The sequence below is a fragment of the Muntiacus reevesi genome, chromosome 1 (assembly GCF_963930625.1).
Source record: "Muntiacus reevesi chromosome 1, mMunRee1.1, whole genome shotgun sequence".
In the NCBI taxonomy this organism is placed as follows: Eukaryota; Metazoa; Chordata; class Mammalia; order Artiodactyla; family Cervidae; genus Muntiacus; species Muntiacus reevesi.
Window position 1 is genome coordinate 76,726,860 of NC_089249.1, and position 24,047 is coordinate 76,750,906.

Below are 24,047 nucleotides of genomic sequence, written 5' to 3' on the forward strand. Positions count from 1 at the left end.
TCAAATTGTATTTCGAGTTTTCAACCATGTAAATGTTTGACAGATTTAAAAAATAAATAACCCTGAAAAAGCAAACCCTAAAGTTAAGTACAGATACAAACAGAAACCAAGGACTTCCCCGACAGTACAGTGGCTAAGACTCCATGCTTACCCTGCAGGGGATGCAGTTCTGAGCCCTGCTCAGGGAACTAACATCCTGCATGCTACATAGTGCAGCAAAAAAAGAAAAAAAGAACAAAACCTAAATGCATTTCAAATTGATAGCATAAAAAATTCATCCAAAGTGACTTTCACAAATAGTACTGGCTGTATATACCTAGTCTAAGGACAAAGAGAATCGCAAGGAAACTCTAACCTCTGCCTAGTTTGCCGTTACTGGCGTTACTGGGATAGTAACTCTGGAAACAATCTTTGATGTGTAAATGGGGTAGAGCAGATAATTATATTGTAATAAATATATAAATATATTACTGTTGTTTGTGAACAAGAGTCTCACTGTGGGAAAAGAAAGATAAAATATGGAGTTGCGGAAGATGAGAAAGAACCCTATAGTGTTGGAGTCAAACAAGATTTCCTTGTAAATTCACAATTTCTTAATATTTCCTGGCTCTGTCCATTGAACGGGCTGGGAAGCAGTGGCAGCTTAGCAACAATGAGCACCTAGCACCCAGTCTTGTTTCTACACACATGTCCTACTAAAAGGAGCCAGGGCTCCTCAAAAAAATGTTTGAGCCCCAGTCTGGCATAGGGTACGTACAAGGTGAGCCTGGAGTGGTTTTTTTTCCTGTTTGTTTCTTGTGTGCCAGAAAACAAGGCAGATGGTGACACTTTAAAGGACACAGGAGCTGGTTTGTAGAAGCTCCCACCAGCCAAACTGAGACAACTTTAACATTTTTTAAAAAGCAGTAATGGATTATAATTCATTTGCATTGGAGGGAAAAAATTCGTGAGTTCATAGCACTGTTTCAGAAAAGGGATAAAATGACCTTCTTTACAAGACTGCCCGCTAATAGATGTAGACGGAATGATAGACTTAGCAGAGTGTCATTTTGCAGCCACCGGTGCGGTAAGTGGTTCAGGCAGGGACCTTTTGGACTGTCGCCCGCCAGGCTCCTCTGTCCATGGTATTCTCCAGGCAAGATGTACTGGAGTGAGTTGCCATGCCCTCCTCCCGGGAACCTTCCCAACCCAAGAATCAAACCCAAATCTCCTGTGTCTCCTGCATTGGCAGGCCGGTTTTTTACCCGCTGAGGCATCAGTCAGTCCCCCGGGACCATCAGTGGGTAATAAAAGTGTTGGGTGGGAAGCTGTTGGACAACAGGATATTCCTACAGTCTCAAAATAACACTTCACAGATTTCCCATTAATTTAAGTGGGAAAATATAGTTTTACCATTGAGAAATCTTAGGAGCACCATCTTACCTAAGTAATCAAACCTAACCTCACCAGAAATGGGCGAGCTGTGTCACATCAGTTATCTAACACTATTTTAAAATGTTTAATTTGAACCTAATCCTAAAGAGACAGACAAATCTATTGCAGGCCATTCAATAAGGCAACTGGCCTGAACTCTTCTATATGTCAGTGTTAGGAGAGACCAACAAAAGTAGGTTGGGGTGGGGGAAGGGGGTGATATTCTAGATTAAATGACTCTAAAAGCTATGAATAAATGCAGTTCTAAGATCTATGACTGGATCCTGTATCGAGGCAGTTGGGAACAACTATATAGGAGATTAATGAAAGAATTAGGGAAATTTGAGTACAGACTAATTTGAATACTAGATAATATATCAAAGTTAAACTCATTGAATGTGCTGTTGGCATTGTGGTTATATAGAATTTTAGGGGTCCTGGGATATATGCTGACATAGTTAGGGGTAAAATGTCATGACATCTGCAACTTTCAAATGGGGAAAAGTGTATAATCATAAAAAGATAAAGCAAGTGTGACAAATGTTAATTGGTGAATCTAGATGAGGGGTGTGTAAGTATTCATCATGCTGCTCATTTAACTTTAATATATAGGTTTGAGATTTTTCCCAAAAGAAGACATTGGGGTAAAACAAATGCTAGCTGCAGTGGCCATGGAAGGCTTCATAGAATCAGTGCCATTTGACCAGAGCCTTGACAAAGGAGAAATGAAGAGGAGAAGGGATGGAGGCCGCGGTAAAGCAGAGGCAAGAATGAGTGCAGCATCTTTTAAGATCCAGTAGAGACAGGACAAAGTGAACAATAAGAGTGAGTTTGAAAAGGTACTTGGATCCACTTGATGAAAAGCCTTTAATAGTAGGTAACACACATATCTGATCATATAGAGAATAATAAGGGAAATCCTAAGTTCTTGATCTGAGGGGACCCAAAGAAATAGTGTTTGGTAAAGTTAGTCCATCGTGGTAGAATACTGGAAGAACTGGAGAGTGAAAACAAGAGCTGTTTTTTTCTTCTTCTTCTTCCTTTTTTTTTTTTTTTTTGATAATTTGAGGCAGTGAACATATGGCTTAAAGTGATAGATAGCAATGATGATGAAAAGGAAGGAACAATTCTGGGAAAACATAAAAGGACTTAGCAGTCTCTGTAACTGACTGGATAATACAGAGCTTAATGAGAAGTTGGATCAGAAGATCTCTCTCAGTGATGCCATTTAGAAGGCCACAGATTTGAGGGAACTTCTCTACTTTCCTGGGCCTCTGATGTTCCCATCAGATTTAGGCTGATTGGAGTCTGATCTCTGCTGCTAAATTTTAATGGGAATGTCATCAGGAAGGGGAAGAGCCTGCGTGATAGTCTTGATCTGCTAATACAAGTATTTCTTCCTCCTCTAATTCAGTGGTAGTTTTTCTTCCTTTAAGCTCTAAAAGAGGGGAAAAAAACCCTGCACCTGTTACAATTATGTTGTAATCCCCCTTGTCCTCCATTGTCTGCGCCCTATGCTGTGATTTTTTTTTTTTTTTTTTTTTTTTTGAGAGGAACTTTCCATGGCTGCTGAAATGATCCTTGTCTTTGCCCCAAGCCCTTTACAGCCAGGTACATAAACCTTGGCCTAGTGTGCCCTTAGGTATGTTGAACAGTTCACAACCCAGCCCAAATGCAAAACCAAACCAGGCTAAGTTACTAGACCATTCCTTCTAAGCTTTAATGTGGGCATAGGAAACCAGTCTCTCACAGAGCCAGGCAGAACAAGGCAAGGAGGAAGCCCAGGCTGTCCTAGGATGGGATGGGTTTTCTCCTAAGGTAGTGAGCAGGGAGGAGTTCAGGCCCTTTCTGGGTAACCCAGTGGTGGGATGTGATGGATCTGGCCAAAGACAGCAGACGAGCAGCCGGAATAAAAGACCTTTAAAAGTTTATTCTGTAGCACAGGGAACTACATTCAGTATCCTGAGATGAACCATAATGGAAAAGAAGCTTTTAAAAAGGAAAGCATATATATGTACAACAGAATCACTTTTCTGTACAGCAGAAATCAGCAAAACGTGGTAAATCAATGATACCACAATTTCAAAAATTGATTAAAAAGTTGACTTAAAATTATTTTTTAAAAAAAAAGTTTATTCTGCAAACCCCTTGCTGATGCAGGAAGTAGTTCTGCCCCGCAGCATTTGTACTGAAGCTCTATATGTTTACCTCATCCATTACCTGCAAGTGACTGTCTCATTCATTTTTGTACCTCTAGTGCCAACGTAGTATATAAAGCAGCACCGTCCAATAGAATTTTCTTCAGCGAAGGAACTGTTTTATTGTGCACTATTCTATAAGGTGGCCACTAGCTGTAGTACAGCTGAGAAACTGAATTGTAAATTTTGTTTTAAATTTACATATCTGTGTGGCTAGTGACTATTGTATTAAATAACACAGGTTTGGATTCTAAGACTTTGCCTCCCCCATTTTATTGAGAGATAATTGACATATAGCACTACCTGATTTTAAGATGGACATTATAAGGACTTTGACACCCATGTATTGCAAAATAGTTACCACAGGGGACTTCTCTGGTGGTCTTGTGGCTAAGACCCCATACTCCAAATTCAGGGGGCCTAGGTTCAACCCTGGTCAGGGAACTAGATCCCCCATGCAGCAACTAAGACCACCCTTCTACACAGCCACAATTAAATAAAACAATTACCACAGTAAGTTTAGCTATCATTCATAGATTCTAGGACATTTACTTAATGATGAGCTAAGTTGAATCTTCACCTTGGATGAGGAGGTGGAGCGCAGGGCGGGGCAGGATAGACTAGAATAATTTGAAGACAGCCAGAAGTTGTAGCTTCTGGGAGTTGGCTGCCTTGTCTGGTTGACAGATGTAGTAATGGGGAGTAGAGTAGAAAGAACATCTAGGAAGAAGGAGCAGTATGTGCCACCAACATGAGGCACAGGAGCCAGAAGCCATGGCAAGTGAAAGAGCAGGGAAGAGCAGGGACCAAACTCAGGATGGAGCACTTACCACGTCAGGCGTGGGGAGTGCTGATCAGCAAGGCCACCGTGCCTTTATGGCCCTCACAGCCCCGGAGGCAAACAAACACGCGGTTCTACTGGGTGCTCACACTGCAGTTAGCATAGGTGCTGGGAGCTGTGGAGATGGTGGCAGGGTTGGCTGTTAGTACTTCCCGTTCACTGCTGTATCAAGTGACCTTTCTCCTGGGTGCAGTGGTGAAACTCTAAAAGGTTTGAATCAGCAGCAAGGTGCAGGTGAATCTGCAGTTTAGTAAGCTGGATCTACTGTACTTGGCCAGTTTCCACCCCTGGGTTCTTCTTAGCTTGCTAGGGGTTTTTCTTTTGAACCAAATACTGTCTCCAGTGTCTTGTCTGGTTTATGTCTTGTTTTGTTTTCCTTTCTTCCTCTTCTCCTGCGTCACTTTCTCCTGGACCCCACGCTCTCTTCTTCCTTGGTGTCCTTCTGTCTCTGATCCAAAGATCAGGCAGTAAAAAGCAGTCTCACCTGTCCAGGTAAGTGGGGTGCCTGGGTGAGGGGGGAGGAACCCCCCCTTTTATATGTAAAAGTTATGTACTTGTATTTTTTAGTTGAATAGTTAATACCTTCACATGACTTAGAGTTTAAATGGTAACAAATGAGAAGATAATGGAAAGATTGCAATTCCATCCCTTTGCCCCGGCACAGTTTCTCCCTCAGAGGTAGCCAATGATATATGTTTCTTTTGTACCCTTCCAGAGGTATTTTGCACGTTTTATATATATGTAAACAAGCACATAAGCAAATCATTTTCTTCTCTCCTACCATCTACATAATTCTGCATCATGTTTTTTCCAATCAATGTTTCTTGGAGACCATTCCTTATCATATATAAAGAGACCCCTCATTCTTTTATACACTGAAGGCTGTGTTATTATTTTGATATCCTGCAGTTTATTTAACCAATCACCCACCGCAAACACTTAGAGTCTTCGCAGTGTTTTGCCTCTACACAAGGGCCTCCATGAAGACCCTTTTACATAGTCATATGCTGGATATGGCTAGGAGACGCCCTCTGGAGGGGCAGCAACTATTGATTAGGAACTGGCAGCTCAGACACTTTTCTATAAAGGAGAGGCATAGTAAAGATCTGACCTTCTCCTGTTCCTGCAAGGCCGTGTTATTAGTTCTGGTTTGGTGATCCCTGGTACTTTGAGATTTTAGGACTGTAATAGTTTCTAAGCAGGATGCCCTAAGCTGACTGTAGGAATGGGATTGGAATACTACCATCAAACAGACCCGATTTCTGTTCTCCGTGGTACACACAAAATAAATGGAATCTCAGAAGCTTGGGTCGTCATTCTACTCCGCCTTTCTAGAAAAGGGTTCAAATTGCCAGTTATCCAACAGGTGAAGTTGCCAGTTAGCCAACCAAAGGCCTGGTCACCCTCCTAGAGACACTTGTTTTGGAGAGGGATGAAGAGACGAAGCTAAAGTGAGGGCGAGTGTCTCTGCTACCGCCCCTTCTGTCCTCTGCTCTGTCCTACAGGCCTGTGTGTGTTTTTGACCCTCTATCCTTGGCTTGCAGTCTCCCCTTCTTTGCAAATCATCACCTAAAACTAACTAGCCGTTTGTTTTTTCTTGTCTTTTTCTCGCGTTCATTTTCTCCGCTGCGTCTGTTCTGTTCCATCAGCCCCATCGCAGCCTGGTAAGACCCACCACGCATGTGTCTCTGCACACCCTGTCTTGCTGTTGTCTCCAGGAAGGGCTGTTTCCCTTGATGCCTTGCTGGGTGTTAAAGAGACCGTGTTTGCTCTGCCAGCCTAGCTTTCCAGATAGCTGGTATTGCCCACGGTATAGACGTGGCCAGCCTCCCACCAGAGAGAGCGGGGTACAGAGTGAGAGGGTCAGTCTCTTGCTACCCAAGACTCAGGGCCCCTGTCGACAGAGCCTCCTCCTGCTAAAAGGGTGGTGCCTCCCTGCTCAGCTCGTTAATGTGCTTTTCTTACTCTTTCTCCAGGTTAAGTAGCCTGTCTTTGGGAGATTCAGCGCCTGAACGCAAGTCCCCTTCTCACCACCGCCAGCCCTCTGACACATCTGAGGCAGCAGGTAACCGTCCCAGGGCATCAGCAAAGAGGCACAGAGATGCTCACCCGTACAGACAGGTCTGCATACCCTAGATATAAGACAGCTCAGCCTTTATATTGAGCTCATAGTGTGCGCAAGGCATTGTGTTATGTGTTTACCAGTTGTCTTACTCAGTCCTTTTGTCAATGGTAGAAAGTAGATTTTATTATCCCTATTTTGCAGATGAGGGAGCTGAGACACAGAGTGATTAAAAAATTTTCCAAGTGTGCAAACTTGTAAGAGACAAAACCAGGACCTGAAACCAGCGGGGTTTTAGCACTGGAACGCGTGCTTTCTCCGTTACAGGAAACAGTAACACATACCTTCACAGTGTACAGTATCTAACACATGCCCACAGGGATGGAGTCTGTGGGCAGTTATAGCCTGACTTTCTTTTTTCCTACATTCTGTGTGTGATCGTACATGTGGCAGAGGGGTTTTCTCTAGTCGTTTATCCTTCCCTGAATTATGGCACAGGGCCAGCCCCTCAGTTGCCCCCATGAGTTATCCTTCTCTGCAGAGTCAGCACGCACAGGCGTCCCACCTTCTGTAGTCAGTGAACGTGGTTTAATGGAGAACTTCCGGGTCACGTAGGGTTCTGTCCCAGGGTTGCAGCTCTGAGACATTAGTCTTCAGCCTGGAGTTGGCCAGGCCCCATTTTTGGCCAGTCCCACCCAAACAAGCCTAAAGAGAGAGACAAACATCTCAACGCCTCAGAGAAGGGAATTTCTCGTATAGAATACAGAGTAGGTGACGGGGTTTTGTCGATTGCTGTGGAAGGCATGGATTGCAAGCGTGTGTTTGGACAGGCTGTCTGGGGATCCGGAAGGGCTCTTTGGAGAAGGAAGCGCTGCTTGTTTGGCCCTGGCTTTTGTGCGCTGACTCCCAGTGACAGACCCAGCTCAACCCCCTTGTCCTTCTCCCCTCTTTCCAGGTCTTGTTCAACGCTGCGTCATCATCCAAAAGGACCAGCATGGCTTCGGCTTCACAGTCAGCGGGGACCGCATCGTTCTAGTGCAGTCTGTGCGGCCTGGTGAGTGTTGTGTCTCCCTCGCCAACAGTGGACAGTTCTTACAAAGTCACCGTGGACGTGACAGTGCCATAGGACTTGGAGAACTTGCATGTGCTTTTGCTAGAGGCCTGGGCGTCCATGCAGCATGCATGGTCCGTTCTAGAACTGGTTCCCCGAGCGCATCTGGGGAAGCCTTCACAATACTAAGCATTTCTAGGGATCACACCCCGGGCTTGATTCCCTGTTGGAAGTGTGGAAAAGGCAAAATAGCCCTCAGGTCATCAGGCAGGTGCCTGACTGCCCTCCAGGGGAGCTCCTCGTCCCAGGTTGGAAGATGCCGTGGAGAAATCGAAGACCCACTTTCTTCTTCTCACCTGCACATGACCTCGCTCCAGGCACAGATGGTTACTGTGCTGCAGGAGTTCACAGTTGAGGCAGGCACTCTGTCCAGATGTCTTTGCAGATACGATTACACTAAGTAATAAATGACTGAAAGATGTATGCTGGACAGTACACAAGAAGAAAGGGCACTTGGGAGGTTGTGTTGGGGTAGTTTGTTCCAAGCATAGTATCTCCCTTCTTATTAGTTTGGGGAGCCTTCTTAAGAAGGAAATCGGATTTCAGGAGTAGTTTGAAAGATGGCCATAGAGAACACATTGACGAGATGGGAATTTGGTGGGAAGGGAGTAGAGAGTGGGAGGGCATTGTAAGCAAATCAGTTGTGTATGGAAAAGCTTCAGGTATTTCAGAGCTCTGTAATGTCCGGTGGTAGAATCACTGTTGTAAAGTGACCCAGATTGAAGACTATGAACAGGAAGGAGATGGGAATGGCGAAGAATATGAGGCAAGTATCTCTAAAGGGAGTGAACCTCATTGTAGCAAATGGGATTGGGCCTGGCAGCATGGTACATCCCAGGCAGGAAGAAGAGTACAGAAAGGGGTAGGTAACCAGCCAGCGTTTTCCTGCTAAGTGCGGTGCAAAATGGGAAGGATATGTGCTTTACTTAATTTTGGAAGAAATGCTTGGAATTTATTTATGTGAAAGGTGAAAAGAGAATTTGAAATTCATGACCAAAATGAGGTATGTGGGCCATATGAGGATATAAATAATTAGCGCTCCTTATGTTTGGGGGTTAACTTTTATCAGAGGGAGGTTTGTTTTTCATATCCTAGGGTAGAACTCTGAAAAGAAACTTCTTTGCTTCCATATTCTCTCAAGGTTCCTGGACTAGGGTGAGAGAGAGCGAATGGGACTGCCAGTAACTTGTACTTTGCCTCTATGATCTCTTTGATACAGAATGTATGAGGATCCCCTCCAGTGAATTATGAGTTCAGGGCTCCTCCAATTTTTACCCCCTCTTAGGTCTGAGCAGAGTCAGACTCAGAGAGGAAAGAACAAAAGGATGGCTTGCAGTGAAATATGAGTTTTGGAAAATATGTGTATGAATGTGTATTTTGGGCAGGAGAGAGGAAGAGACCTCATTTGGATTGGCATCGAATTCACAAAAGTAACAACGCAGTTGTTATTATCTTTTCCAGATTGTAGGCTTCTCAGCTCACTGTTTCTCAAAGTGTAGTCCGTGCTCTGCTCCATCAGAATCACCTAGGCCCTTAGGATGATTGAAATCCTCATTCCAGGGCCCAAGTCCTAAACTACTGGATCACTCTCTGACAAGGGGACCAAGGAAGATGCTTTCTGACAAATTCTTCTGGTGATTCTCATGCTTACTGAAGTCTATAACTTCTTCTCTAATTCCTTTACTCTGAAAAGTTTAAATTTTTTTAAATCACTAAGTTATTAGTGTTTCATGTGTTCAGGCAAAATCACTCTTCCTCTCCACCTTTAATTTCTAGATGACAGTGTAAAAGAGAGTTTTCAAGCTAGTACTTTTCCCACAAATAGCACACTTTAGATTGGGTAGTCTGGGTCCCAATACTGAAAAGCCAAACTGGAATGTAGTCATCACTGTAATTTCTCTTTTTGGACTAGAAACATTATAGATGTACTTCGTGGGAGTTTTGTTTTGATCAGACAAATGCAACTTACGGATTTAATGACCATCGGGGCAAATTTATAAAAAACATAGTTTTTATGCTTCCCACGAACTTTTCAGCACAAGTGTTTCCTTTGCTTTCCGAGTGCTACTTAGCTCATTTAAAACTACACTTTGCCCTCCACATCCGCGAGTTTCAAATCTGAGAATTCTACATCCATCGATTCAACCAACTGCAGCTCAGAATTTCCATCTGCAGTTAGTTCAATTATCGGATGTGAAACCGGAAGGTATTGTAATATGCCATTTTAAGTAAGGGACTTGAGCATCTGCAGGAGGTCCTAGAATTAATCCCCAGTGGATACCCAGGGACGACTATACATGGTGGTCAGAACCGCTGCGGCTGCAGAACCATTTTTTAACAGAAGATAGAGCAGTGATCGTCATCTTCCTTAATGCTGGGAACACCCAGAATGTCTTTATGAACCTCTCAGGGTTTAGGGGCCATGATTTGAAAACTCTTGTTGCAATTCTTTTCTCATATTCCTCTTAATAATTACTTCAACAGTTATTTAATACAGTAAACTCGTTCTTCCCACTGGATAATAGAAATAAACTCTGATTTAACCTTGGAACATATCCAGACACATTCAAATAAAGCACACACTGCTCTCCCCGGAGTCTGGCCCTGCCTCTCTGTCAGTGTGGCCTGGTTCTCAGAGGAGAAGTCTGCTTCTGAGCCAGGTGGCGAAAAGAACAGGAGATGTGACCTCGGACAGTCCAGTCTAGCTCAAAGGTAGTTGTGACACTGGGGCAGAATAGGATACACACCCAGCATGTGAAATACTTAACACAGAGGGGAGAAGAGATTGGAGGGGGAAGGTGATTTGGCAGGTTCATGGGTGGAGATTCAGTGACCTCTGGAAAGGTGGTGGGTCTCCACTGACCAGGCCTTCTGCTTCCTTACAGGAGGTGCAGCCATGAAAGCCGGTGTGAAAGAAGGTGACCGGATCATCAAAGTGAGTGAAATTCCCTCTCTGGCGACCCCCCGCCGTGGGGGAGGGGAGTGCAGTGTCACTTCTGGCCTTGGCCCGTCCCGTGCACTTGTGTTTTCATAGCATCTGTCATCAGCCGCTGACCGGGAGGGTGGTCCCATGAGAATGAGTAGTATACCGTGGCAGAGAGCAGGGACCGAGATAGCTGGGTTCCGTGTTCTAGGCCCTCCTTGACTGTGACTAAGTTCTACAACAAGTTTTACTGTACTAAAGAGCCCTGATAAATGGCTCCCTAAAGAAGTGGCTTTGACCTAGGAAAACGATCCCCTAGGCTTCCACTGCCATGACTCAGTCATGTCATTTGTCCCCCAACAGGTGAACGGCACCATGGTGACCAATAGCTCACACCTGGAGGTGGTGAAGCTCATCAAATGTGAGTTGGAGAGAGGTGACAATGAAAGAAAGTCGGGGAGCAGACGCGCTGGGGGCACGGGGAAAGCAGGCCTGTCGGCCCAGCAGGGCTCCTCTGTAGACCGGAGGCAGCTGGAGTCTTTAATCTTGGCCTGATCATCATAGACTGCCACGGTTCCCTACTGTCCTTTCAGGCGGAGATGATATTAATCTCTCATCCGACATGTTTGTTTTTCTACCCATCTTTGCACTACCTTTTCATCATGTTCTACTAAGACCAAGTCTCACTCAAATACCACTCACTCCCCTCTCCCAGTCCTGGGAACAAGGGACTGAGTGGGCAGCTTCCAAGTAGTGGTGGTGTGGTTTTGGTTGAGGTCTCTGCCTGAGGAAAGGGAAGGAAAGGAGCCTTGTGCTGATGCAGGATGGAAGGACAGGAATTAGAGAACAGGTGGGGCATTAAAAGCGAGGAGAACTTTACCTATAGAATTATAAGCTTAATGAAGGAGAAGGGAGAACTCCCTGCTCTGTACCTGGGTGTCTGCTGTTGCAAACAGGACCACTTGAGCAGCCCTCTGTTTGTCTTCCTCCAGCTGGTGCCTATGTTGCCCTCACCCTCCTGGGCTCTTCGCCCTCGTCCGTTGGCGTCTGTGGGCCCCAGCAGGATCCAGCCCCAGCAGGACCTCCCCGAGTCACCCCGGTGATCCCCCCACCGCCACCTCCTCCGCCTCTGCCACCTCCCCAGCGCATCACAGGGCCCAGACCTCTGCAGGTAACCGTCCTCCTGCTCCTGTCCTCATTCTGGTGTCCCTTTGAAGAGCTGCCCATTGGAATGGAAGCAGGTTAAATCGAATGGCATGCCAGTAGGAAGAGACAAAAAAAAGAACTATATGAAGGCCATCAAAAAGTGGAACAAAATGAGAACTGCATTAAAAGGGCATTTCATGCCTTAGTGTCCCCTTTCCATGTAAGTGCATATGCGGTTTATCAGGCAGCAGCATGCAGTGTGTTTCCTATGTGCGTGCAGGACTCTAAAGAGGCCCTTTGAGAATGTTCCTGTCCATCGGGGCGAGGGTGCACACCTCCAGGCCTGGTCAGAGGAGTCTGTAAAGACTTAACAGTCACTGTTGCAAAGGTGTGGAATAAGTCAAGGAGTAAAGGAGAGGCTTCCTGGGGACAAAGATGGCCTGGAGGAATGAAATATGGAGCCCAGTCTATAGGGAGAATCAGGAAAGAGCAAGACTAGTAGGGGGAGAACCCAAGGACCAATATAACCTGTGTAAGGAGTTAAAAAGGACTAGAGGCAGAGAATAATAGGGAGCAGGATTTTCCGATTGGAAGGAAAACTGACCAGCAAGTCCTGGAAGACTTTAGAGAGCAATTTGATACCAGATGTGATTACAGTCAGAGTTTCTATGAAGTTAGGAGTGAAATCAAAATAAGATTTTATGTTTATTAAATTTCAGTGAGATAGTGTTATACAAAACATTCTTACAGCCCAGGCTATCCCATCATAGCTTCCCTTGCCTAGGAATCATCTGGTAGAGGAGAAGAAAGCTATTGATTTGGTCCCCAACTCTCACTCCTGTCATGTTTTCCACTCTTAGGATCCCGAATTTCAAAAACATGCCACCCAGATCCTAAGGAATATGCTGAGACAGGAGGAAAAAGAGCTACAGGTAAGGTCACTGCTGAGGGTAGACTGGCCATTACCTTCATGAAATAATACTTTATCAAAGCAATCTACCAAAGTGTACAACTTAATCTGCAGGCCATACGCTATCAGGGGAAAACCTTAATGTCAATCCTCAGGACCTCTAAAGAATTGTCATAGGCCAGTGGCATTTGTTAAAGCAGAATTTGATGCAGAGAGACTTCCAGGCCTGGGCAGTGATGTGCAGGGAGAGCAAGAAGTTTAATCTGGCTGGAAGGAAGTGACCGGATTCCGATAATAGCTGTGGCTTACAGCGAGCTCCTGGCCCCTTCATTTCAGTTCTGTTATGCCCACTGTATGTAAAGCGTTGTTTTAATTCCTAAAAGATTAGATAGTTTTTGCCCTCAACATGTTTATAATCTCATGGGGAAAATTCATATTACAGTAGGAAAAAGAGTGGGAGGGACAAGGAAGAGAGCAGATTATTGTTATTAATTAATAATGGGAGATGTGAGGGAAACTTCACTGAGAAGATTGTGTTTCAGCTGGGCCTTGAAGCGTAGGGCTTCAGTAAGCAAAAGAGATGGGGAAGAGAATGCTGAGAATGGACAGCATAGCTCCCAGGCACCAAGACATGAAAATATACTCATTTACTTAACAAACGTTAAGTTCCTGCTGTGTGCTAGATACTGTGTGTGCTGCAGTGGAGGTGGGGACCAGTGCTAGGGACAAAGGTTAGAACGGTAATAAAGTTAAGTGAGAGATGAACCTTTCCTTTAAGGAGTTTATAATCTAGTAGAATATCAAAGGGTGAATGAAGGAAGAGTTGCATTGCAGTATAAAAAGTGCTGATACTAATATTTTGACACATGTCATAGAGTAATCAAGATAGTGTGGTACTGGTATAAGGATAGACCTGTAAATCAGTGAAATAGAATTCAGAGTCCAGAGATTAACCCATACATCTGTGGTCGGTTGGTTTTTGAAAAAGTGTCAAGATAGTTCAGTGAAGAAAGAATAGTCTTTTCAACAAATGGTTCTGGGACAACAGGATATCTGTGCAAAGAATGAGTTTGGATTTTTACATCACACAGTAAATAAATTTAAACACAGTAATTTAAGTCAAAATGGATCAAAGACTTAAGTATAAGAGTGAAAACTATTTTTAAGAACTATGAAACTCTTGGTAGAAAACATGGGTGTTTATTCCTCGATAAACCACTTGGACTAGACAGTGCTTTCTTAGCTGTGACACCAAAAGCGTAAATAACAACAAAAAAAAAAACTGAGAAGATAAATTAGACTTCATCAAAACTGAAAGCTTTTGAGCGTCAAAGGACACTAAAGTAAAACAACAACCACAGAATAGGAGAAAATATTTGCAGCTCATATAGGTCTCAGTTCATTTCAGTTCAGTCGCTCAATTGTGTCCAACTCTTGCGGCCCCGTGGACTGCAGCACACCAGGCCTCCCTGTCCATCACCAAATCCTGGAGTTTACCCAAATTCATGTCCATTGAGTCAGTGATGCCATCCAACCATCTCATCCTCTGTTGTCCCCTTCTCCCGCCTTATTCTTTCCCAGCATCAGGGTCTTTTCCAGTGAGCCAGTTCTTTGAATCAGGTGGCAAAAGTGTTGGGAGTTTCAGCTTCAGCATTAGTCCTTCCAATGAACACTCAGGACTGATCTCCTTTAGGATGGACTGGTTGGATCTCCTTACAGTCCAACGGACTCTCAAGAGGCTTCTCCAACACCACAGTTCAAAAGCATCAATTCTTCGGTGCTCAGCTTTCTTTATAGTCCAACTCTCACATCCATACATGACCACTGGAAAAATCATAGCCTTGACTAGATGGACCTTTGCTGGCAAAGTAATGTCTCTGCTTTTAAATATGCTGTCTAGGTTGGTCATAACTTCCCTTCCAAGGAGTAAGCGTCTTTTAATTTCATGGCTGCAGTCACCATCTGCGGTGATTTTAGAGCCCAAATGCATAAAGTCAGCCACTGTTTCCACTGTTTCCCCATCTATTTGCCATGAACATATAGGTCTAGTGCCTGAATATGTAATAGATACTTAAAAATCAACCCAGTTTAAAAGTTAGCTAAGGATTTGAATAGACAGTCCAATAAAGAAGACATACAAATGGCCAGTAAATACGTGAAAAGGTGCTCAGTATCATTAGTCATTAGAAAGAGGCCAACCAATACTTTGAGATACCACTGCATACCCACTTGGATGGCCAGAGCCAAAATAACAGTCATTGGTGAAAATGTGGAGAAATTGGAGAAATGTTTGTGGTTTTTTTTGAAATGTTTGTTTATATTTTGTCTACATATTCACTGTCCTGCTCTACTCCCACCGTTGATGCAAAAATGTAAAACGGTACAGCCAGTTTGGCAATTCTTCAAAATGTTAAACACAGAAATATGATCTGTCAACTCCATGAACCTAAGTATATACCCAAGAGAGTTCAAAGCATAGAACCTCTTACGTGAACATTCATAATAGCATTTATTAATTGCATAATAGCAAGAAGGTGGAAACCACACAGATTCTCATTAACTGATGTGTAGATGAACAAAATATGTTCTCTCCATAAAATGGGATATTATTCAGCCATATAAAAGAGTGAGGGACTGATGCATGCTTTGATATGGAAGAATCCTGAAAACGAACCAGGTGAGAGAAGCCAGACACCAAAAGCCACATATTGTATGATTCCATTTATGTGCAAATCCAGAAGAGGTAAATCCATAAAAACAGAAGATAAATCAGTGGTTGCCAGGAGATGGAGGAAGGGAGAAATTGGGAGTGACTGCTTTCTTGTAGGGTTGAAGGAAGTGTTCTGGAATTAGATAGTGGAGATGTTTGTACAGCTCTGTGCATATAGTAAAAATCACTGGATTGTATACTTTAAAATGGTGAGTTTATGTGAATTATATGTCAATAATAATTTTTTAATTATTTAAATTATAAAAAGAAGGAATAATTAATTACACAATGATCAGAGAAGGTTCATGAGACGACATTTCAGTTGCGCTCAGTCTGTTTCACTCTGGAAAGTGCTTTGGGCCTTCAGTAACATGATGAGCTTGAAGTTTATTCTGAAAGCAGTGGGAATTGATCCAAGGATTTGAGTAGGGGAGTGATCATATCCTCAAATCTGTGTTCTTTAGGAAAGTGTAATAAGTGGATTGACACATAAGGAAACCTTCTCGGAGGCTGTTACAGTACATGAGAAGTGTATCAACTAGAAGGGAGAAGTAAAGGAGAAGAAAGAAAAGATAGCCCCACATTTGGGTGCTTGGATAGATGGTGACGCCATTGACGGAGTGAGACAGAGGAGAGAAGGATTAGGGAAAAGAAATGGCGGTCGGCTTTGGCTGTACTGAGTTTAAAGCAGCCATGGGAGGTTCAGGTAAAAAGACCACCCTCCAGGCACGTGGAGATAACAAGGATGAACCTCAGAAGAAAAGGTGGGATTTTGAAATACCGACAGAGATCCGGGTAGCCTCAGCATACAGGTGGCAGTTGAAATTTGGAACTAGATGGTATCACCAAAGACAGAGGAGAGAGCTGAGGGTAGAATTCCAGAGCTTCTGTGCTTCTATGGTACACTGCATCAACCCGTAAACAGTTGCTGCTGTATTGTGTTTTAATCATTTGCTTGTCCTCCTCTATTGGCCTGAGTTCCTGAGGGCCGGGACCATGCCTACGTTGGCATATTCCTCCAGTGCAGCTGGAACGGGGCCTGGCATGTGGCAGCTCTGTCAATGCTTGCAGAGCTGAAGGCTCACCTGGATTTAAGAGAGGAGGCAGGGGTAAATCTACAGCTGGGGGAGGGGTGTGACCCGTCAGTGTCAAGATGAGAAGTCAAAAGAGGACAGCATTTTGAGGAGGTGGGTATTTAAAGAGCTCTGGAGAGATGAAGACTAGGAAGAAATCACTGGATTTCAGAAGAGCATGGTGATGGGAGGAACTAAACTGTGTCTGTTGGTGAGTGACTAGAAGACTAAGAAGCCTGGGCTCTACATAGAGACGCCTGTTTGGAAGCATGTTGGCTGTAAAAGGAGGGAGAAAAGAATGAGGCAGTGGCTTGAAGACTAATCAGAGTTGATGGAGAAGGTTTTGGTGTAGTAGTTTGTTTCGTTTTAGGACAGGAAACGAGCTTTTTTATAGGATGAAGGGAAGGAGCCATTGGAATAAGGAAACTTTGAGGATATGTAAATGATGCCTAAGAGGAGCCCTGAGGCTGTTGGAGGCACTAACCTTGTACAGGATTTAGACGGAGTTTCTCTTCTAAGGCAGAGGGTGAGGGTAGCTGCGGATGCTTTGAAATGGAGTGAAGTTGGGAACATTTACCAGATGATAGTATCTGCAGAGACTAAGAGGAGGGCTGAGGGCTTGAGAGGCATGGAGAAGATGAAACAGCAAGTATGAGGGGTCACATGGAGGTTCCAGATGAGCTTGGAGAAAATGTGCACCCAATGTCTATGTAACTATTTAACCCACTAGCTTCATTGAGCATTTCCCATTGTAGTAAAATAATACTAGCTGCTGTGCATTCAATCAAGTAGTTACGCACCAGACCTTCTGCTCAGCACTTTACATACATAATCCCTTTCATAGCCTACATCCATCCCCAGAGGCAGGTACCACATCTCCATTTGATCTATGAGGACGTAGTCAAGCTTGCCCAGGTTTACACAGCTAGTAAGTAGAGGTGCCAGCGTTCAGAGGCAGGCCTCCCTGACTGCAAAGCCCAAGCTGTGTGCTAAAAGGATGCTAGATGAGTGTCAGTGGTTCCCAGCCACAGGGCTGGGGGACGGGGGTGCTGGCTTCCTCCGTCCACGCTTCTTCGTCTCAACTCCCGTGGTTCTCGCTGTATGTTTCCTCCTTAGCATTTTCTGTGTGTGCTGTCTGGCTGGTCACTTAAATATCTGAGTCTTGAGCTGCGGTCACGGAAGACCTCACTTAGCACGTAGGTCTTAAGGCCAGGTCAGGTCAGGCCCGGCCTCTGTGTCCCGTCTTCCCTGCTGTCGTCGCCCCCTGTGTTCCCTTTCTCTCCGCGTGGCCTCCTCCGGGACGGCACACAGCTCCTCCGAGGCAGAGATCTCCTTTCTCTCCCCTTTGTTTTGGGGTAACTGCCTGCTTCCCCCGTGAGTCGTCCGTTCTCTACTAACCGCTCCTCTGCCTTTTCCCTCCTTGTCCCCCTTGCCCCCGCCCACCGCGCCCCCAGCGTATCTGTGAGGTGTATAGCCGGAACCCCGCCAGCCTGCTGGAAGAGCAGATCGAAGGCGCCCGGCGGCGAGTCACTCAGTTACAGCTGAAGATCCAGCAGGAGACTGGTGGCTTAGTGGTGAGTGATGGCAGGCTTAGCTCTAGAACGGCTCATGCAGGTGGCCAGAGGGGAGTGTGAGGGAGAAGGCTAGGACAGAGGCTCCCTGGGTCACACGGGACCCGGGGCGGAACCAGTGTGTGCTAGTGTTTCACAAAGAAACCGAGGTCGGCCGGTCTTCACTTAGCACCGCGGAGACTGGCCACTGTCCTGACACTTGGGACCCCATGGAAAGGGATGGCCTGTTTCTTGCCCTCCAGCAGCTTATAGTTGCAATGGAAATGGAAAGAAATATGCAGTAAATCAGACTGTCAGCTTTAACTTGCTGATTATCCATCCCCTGCTGGGTAGTTGCCTCATAGCTGAGGTATATTCCAACACTAATTTTACTCATTATTCATCCGGTAGCTTTTCCTGTCACCTCGCCCTCCAGTAATAGGTCTTCTCAAAGTAACGCGAGCACTTTTAAAGGTCAGCCTAAGTAAAGGGGCCCCAGGCAGCTGAGAGGGATCTGTAGCGGCAGCTAACCACACTGCAGGAAATCCTCGGGAGGAGATGCCTCCTTATCTGTCCTAGTCAGGGACTTGACGCTTCATTAGTGCCTTGGTTCTGTCCATCAGGCCTTCATTCTTTGGGTAAATAGGAAGTAACTCTCCAGACACTTTAAGATCTCCAAGAACAATATTTGCCAAAATCAATAGAAATTATTTGAGGATTATCTACTTTCTTTTTCAAACCATCCAGATCAAAAAAGTCTGGGAAACACAAGCCAAACAGATTTAAACTTCTACTTTCTGAAGAATTTCTCAGTATCACATGGTTGATAGAAGCTCAGGTTTAGGATTCAGACAATCTGGATTCACCTCCCAGCTATAGTGCTCACCAGCTTTAAGACTCTTGGGCAAGTGACTCAGTGATTCCCTGGAAGGGGACTTCCCTGACAGTCCAGTGGTTAAGAGTTCACCTCCCAATGCAGGGAGGGTACAGGTTCAACCACAGGTCAGGGAGTTAGAATCCCAGATGCCCCGAAACATGAAACAGAAGCAGTACTGTAACAAATTCAGTAAAGGCCTTAAAAAATGAAAATAAGAATCCCTGGGAGCCTTGGTGTCCTCATTTATGAAATGGAGATACGGCAGATCTGCCTGATGGTGTTACTGTCAGAATTAAAGGATGCCCTCAGCACGGGGCTGGTGTGTGTCCGCTGCTGCGCTGCCTTTGTGCTCATGTGCCGTGTAAGTGATGAGTCCGAAACGCTCAGCTTGGAGTCTGGGGGTCTGAGCGTCAACCCTGGCTTTATAGTTTGCCTGCTGTGTAGCTTGGGCAAGTTGCTTAAGATCTCTGGGCTTCTGTTTCCTCATTTACAACATGGGAGTACCATACCTGCCTCCGAGTTATTAAAAAAACAACAAAAACTAAATGAGATGTAGACAAGAGTGCTTCATAAACAGTGAGGCATCAGCAACACTGTTCCCTCCGCAGTGGCTCGTCAGCCCCAGGCCAATGCCTGTCAGTCTTCAAAGATGTTTAAAGGCAGAGCTTTGCATCTGCGGTAGCTTTTCATACTCCTTGATGGTTCGGAAGTTCTTTCAGTGACGAGCCCAGCTGAGGCAGTAGATGCTTTGAGGTCCAGGGTGAGAAATCAAGTAAGTTTTTAGAATTTTACCACTAGTAAAGCTCCCTTTTCACCATTAGGGGTCACCATTCCCCTTAAATTGTGCAAATGAAGCAATAGCTCTTCTAACTGGGCATTTGTAAGGCAATGAAGAAGAGGCCACTAACTGTAAGCAGATGTCATCTGCTGAGACTGAGGGAAGGGTTGATTGGAGGAAAACAGTAGGGGGAGAGGTTCACAGCATTTGCCCTCCCTCCGGACCTCTCTTCTTTTTAGGACATACTTCCAGTATATGGTGACACCAGCCAGAGATCGTCAGAAGGTGAGTCCCCTCAGCATCCCTTTTTGCTCTGGCACATCTCTGGTTCACATTTCTTACCTATCGTCCCCTCCCTTTGGGGCACATTCAAGGGGGAAATACAGTCCCTGCCTCCAAGAAATAGAGTAATAAGAGAAAGCAGTCCAAGTGACAGGGAAACGAATGTACAACCGACAGCCCTGGGTTGATAAGTGCCGAGGAGATGCTAGAATGATGGTGGTCCAGACAACAGCGTGCCTGCCGGCACCTGGCAGCTCGAAGCTCAAGAGATGCTGTCATAAGAAGAAATGGATGGGAACCAGAAGAGGGTAGGGATGAGCTGAGGGCTAGGACCTGTTGGGAGGTAGAGCTATGGAGGATTATTCTAGAAGCTGACACGGCCTGGGCACAGGTGTGCGGATAGGTGAAAGCTAGGTGTCTGAAGTCTCAGGAGAGCTAAAGGGAAACTGGGAAAGACAGGCCGGTGGCAGCTTCGCCCCCCTGCCCTGGGCACAGGTTCCTGGAATAAAGGCCCTTCTCTCCCCCAGGCCACAGCTCCCTCCTCACCGTGTAAACTTTCCTTCCCAGGCCGACTCTCTCTGGATTCCCAGGAAGGGGATAGTGGCTTGGACTCCGGCACAGAACGCTTTCCTTCCCTCAGCGAGGTGAGTGCCAAGGCCAGGGGCAGCCCCATTTAAAACCATGCATTCAGTGTCCCCTCTCTGGACATCGGTAGGTTCTCTGCTCACCACATGCACCGAGGCCTATAGCCTGTCATCTGGGCCCTCTGCTGTAGTTCTAGTTCCAAGGGTTTTAGTCATTCTGTTCTGAGTTTTAAAGAGAAAGGGTGGGGGGGCGGGGAATGTATCCTACATGCAAGATCATCAAATCTGGCTTCTATTTTATCATAGTCATCTCTGTTATATAGAGTCGGGTGGAGAGAGAGGCTGTCGCATTAATCGTAGCAAGCCTTGTTTCAGTGTAAGAGAACAGAGACAGAAATTCTGTACAACAGTGACTGGACCAAAAACACATCTGCACCTGGCTGCAGATAGCATCATCTTAGAGTAATACAGCGAACCCAGCCTAATCGGAAGTGGCGGCTTCTCTGTCTTAGTCATAGATCTTTTACTTGAACAGCTCATCTTCTCTGGAGGTCAGAAGAGCTTCAGGCTTTGGCCTCAAAGGTGGTCTTCTAGGTGTTCTCAGTCTGCATATATTAATTGCAGATATGAACTGGGAATATAAAAATTAGAGTGAATAGAAGAAGTAATAACAGTGTTATTAAAATATTTACTTTTTTAGCCAGCTTAATGAAATAAGTAAGTAATTGAAAACATGTTTAAAACCTGATTTTAAATAATGGTTGGAATTTTATTTCTTTACTGCTCCTGCCCGTTTGTGGGAATATGATGAATGTATGTGGAAGGCTCAGTATGTTGGAAAGACACCAAGGGCGAAGAGGGTCCTAAAGAATCCACAGTAGACGTACCCCTGCGGGCTCCACATCTGGAAGCAGTGGGGCCTAGTGGGCAGTGGGGTGAGGCTGCCTGGGGAATACGGCGTTGCTAACTATCCGATCTTCAGCAAGTCCTGGAGCCTGTCCAAGTCTTAGTTTCTTTGTGCAAGAAGTGGGAGGAATAATAACTTCTACCTCAGAGGGCTGTTGTAAGCATTAAATGATGTAATACACAACCAAGGGCTAGTATAATACCAGGCACAGAGTAAGCACTAAATTTTTATTAGCTGATGAGCAGAGCCCTGAGGGTCTTCTGGGCGAGTTTCTGCCTCACAGAGTTCTCTGTTCCTCTAGTCCTTGGTGAATCGGAACTCGGTCCTGTCAGACCCTGGGCCGGACAGTCCTCGGACCTCCCCCGTGACCATGGCCCGGCTGGTGCAGCGCCACCGGCGGCAGGGCTCAGACGCACCAGCACCCCCCAGCAGCGACCAGGTGGGTGACCAGAGCCGCTCCGGGCTTTCTCCTTTCCCTCTTTGCAGAACTGGGCTCCCCACACGTGGCCTCGGACGATCAGACTGAGCCCTGTTTAGAGGTAGTGAAGGAAGAACATGGTATAAACACACACACGGGAGAACGGCTGTCTTGAGTTGTTGGGTGAAGAGTCAGTGAATGCATCTGTGGGGAAGTGATGTCCAAGGAGCAGATTGCTGCTCTTTATTTTAATGTCTGTATAGAATAGGAAATAGATTTGTTTAGTGTTTCTCCAGAATAGTAATTTTCAACCTTCTGTTTCTTGAGCAAAGTTCCTTTCTTGAGCACAATCTTATTATTTAGCCCCCTAACATAGAAAACACATTAAAGCTCACTACCTGGAACTTTTCCTAATCAGCCACCCCACGTTGGCACCCGACCTCAGGAGTTCTTCTCTGGAGCCCTAAGGTTCTGCAAAACATGATTCGAAAGCTACTACTTTCAGGGGTAACTAGGTCCAGAGGGAGATTTCAGGGAGACAGGTTTTGGCTCCGTACAAAAAGCTTGCAAAAAATCTGAGCTGTAAGACAATGGAATGGTCTGACTTGAGAGCCAGGGAATTGGATGTCACTGTTCAGGCAGAAGCTTAGTCATTCCCTGTTAAAGACACTGGCAAGAAAACTCTGAGTTTTGTAAAGCCTCTTAAAATTCTGTAAAGATTCTTAAAATTCATCTGCTACCACCATAATTTTTTTCCATATCCTCATACTAGCTGTATAATGTTACTTAATATTTTCTCTACACGAACTTCTTAAAACTTCAGTTTATTTTTAAAGGAAATCTGCCATTACCTTGTGTTAAAACAAGCATCATACACCATTTGATGCTCTAGTTCTCCATGGAGAATAGAGTTTAGTTACTTTCAGGTCTTGGAGGGGGGAAAAGCAGGGAAGTGGATTGCATATGTGTTAAAATGCTTAGTGCACCAGGTGCTGTGCTATTTCCTTTAGGAAAAAAAATTCTCATTTAATTGTCACCACCAGGAAAGGAGACAGGCATGAGAGTCTCTCTTCAGTGAGAAACTGAGACAGAGAAAGGCTGAGGGACCATCCAGACTCAGCCGGCTGTTGGCAGCATCGGACTAGAATTTGGTGTCCTGAGCCCCAGTGCAGAACTGCCTCCTGTCCTGGACACTCTGATGACTTCTCCCACTTCTGCACACCCCACTCCCCCTTAGCAGTACTGCAGGGCCAAGGCAAGGAGGTCAGGCACACATCCTATTCTTAAAGGAAGTTTTACTTTAGGTGGCTGCTAGGAGCAGGTGTGGAATAATTGGTCTCAGAGTCCTTTTCCTCCTTCTCTGAACTTGTTTCACTTGGAAAACTATTTAAATTGTTATTTTTCAGTGATAAGAGCACATATAGTATAATTCCAGTTTCTTAATAACAATTTATGTTAGTAAGAACACAGGTGCAAACCTATACCATCCATGAAACTGCCAGCAGCTAGGGGGTAGAATCATAGGAAATTCAAACTTTTTATATAATTCTGCAGTGTTTGATTTTCTTAGGAAATGGCAGTTCACTCTAGTATTCTTGCCTGGAGAATCCCATGGACAGAGGAGCCTGGCAGGTTATAATCCATGGGGTCACAGAGTCAGACATGAATGATCGACAGAGCGCACACACACACACACAGAGCTACCCTCTATAGTGGGTTCAGGATGAGCTACTCAGCCCCTTCTTTCCTTGGAAGAGGCTGACAAGCTCTTACATCAAATCCCCAGCAGTTTTCACACAACCTGAGTACCGCTGCCATAGAAACCCCAGGTGGCACTAGTGGTAAAGAACCCACCTGCCAATGCAGGAGACATAGGAGACATAGGTTCCATCCCTGGTTCAGGAAGATCCCCCGGAGGAGGGCATGGCAACCCTCTCCAGTATTCTTGCCTGGAGAATCCCATGGACAGAGGAGCCTGGCGGGCTGTGGTCCATAGGGTCGCCAAGAGTCGAACATGACTGAAACAACTTAGCATGCCTGCACACATGATAAACATTCTGCTTTTGCAATCAGAAAAACTGTAAGGTTTGTAAAGACTTAAAAATCCTTCCCCCAAACACGCAAAAAACTACTGCTTTCAGATTTCACTAGAGAGCCAAGTAGAGCCAGAAGTGGTCATCCAGCACCCCCTGGTCACCGTCTGGACCTCAGGGGAGTGAGTGTCGGGGAGAGGAGAATACTCAGGGTGTGTCTGAGGAATACAA

General features: G+C 45.3%; 1 protein-coding gene across 9 annotated transcripts in view; it reads left to right on the forward strand.

Annotated features, from left to right (window-relative positions):
• The window catches only part of ARHGEF11 (Rho guanine nucleotide exchange factor 11), a 108,542-nt gene that overhangs the window by 55,057 nt on the left and 29,438 nt on the right, over positions 1-24,047 (forward strand). For 6 of the 9 annotated variants that reach the window (XM_065901682.1, XM_065901673.1, XM_065901628.1 and 3 more), the window contains exons 2-12: positions 4,912-4,944; positions 6,429-6,517; positions 7,470-7,568; positions 10,511-10,560; positions 10,912-10,969; positions 11,541-11,719; positions 12,555-12,626; positions 17,842-17,961; positions 19,832-19,877; positions 20,442-20,518; positions 21,667-21,804. In XM_065901682.1, the coding sequence (XP_065757754.1) occupies positions 4,912-4,944; positions 6,429-6,517; positions 7,470-7,568; positions 10,511-10,560; positions 10,912-10,969; positions 11,541-11,719; positions 12,555-12,626; positions 17,842-17,961; positions 19,832-19,877; positions 20,442-20,518; positions 21,667-21,804 (961 nt within the window). The remainder of the gene's footprint in view (positions 1-4,911; positions 4,945-6,428; positions 6,518-7,469; positions 7,569-10,510; positions 10,561-10,911; positions 10,970-11,540; positions 11,720-12,554; positions 12,627-17,841; positions 17,962-19,831; positions 19,878-20,441; positions 20,519-21,666; positions 21,805-24,047) is intronic. The other 3 variants (XM_065901692.1, XM_065901699.1, XM_065901663.1) reach the window with 2 other exon arrangements.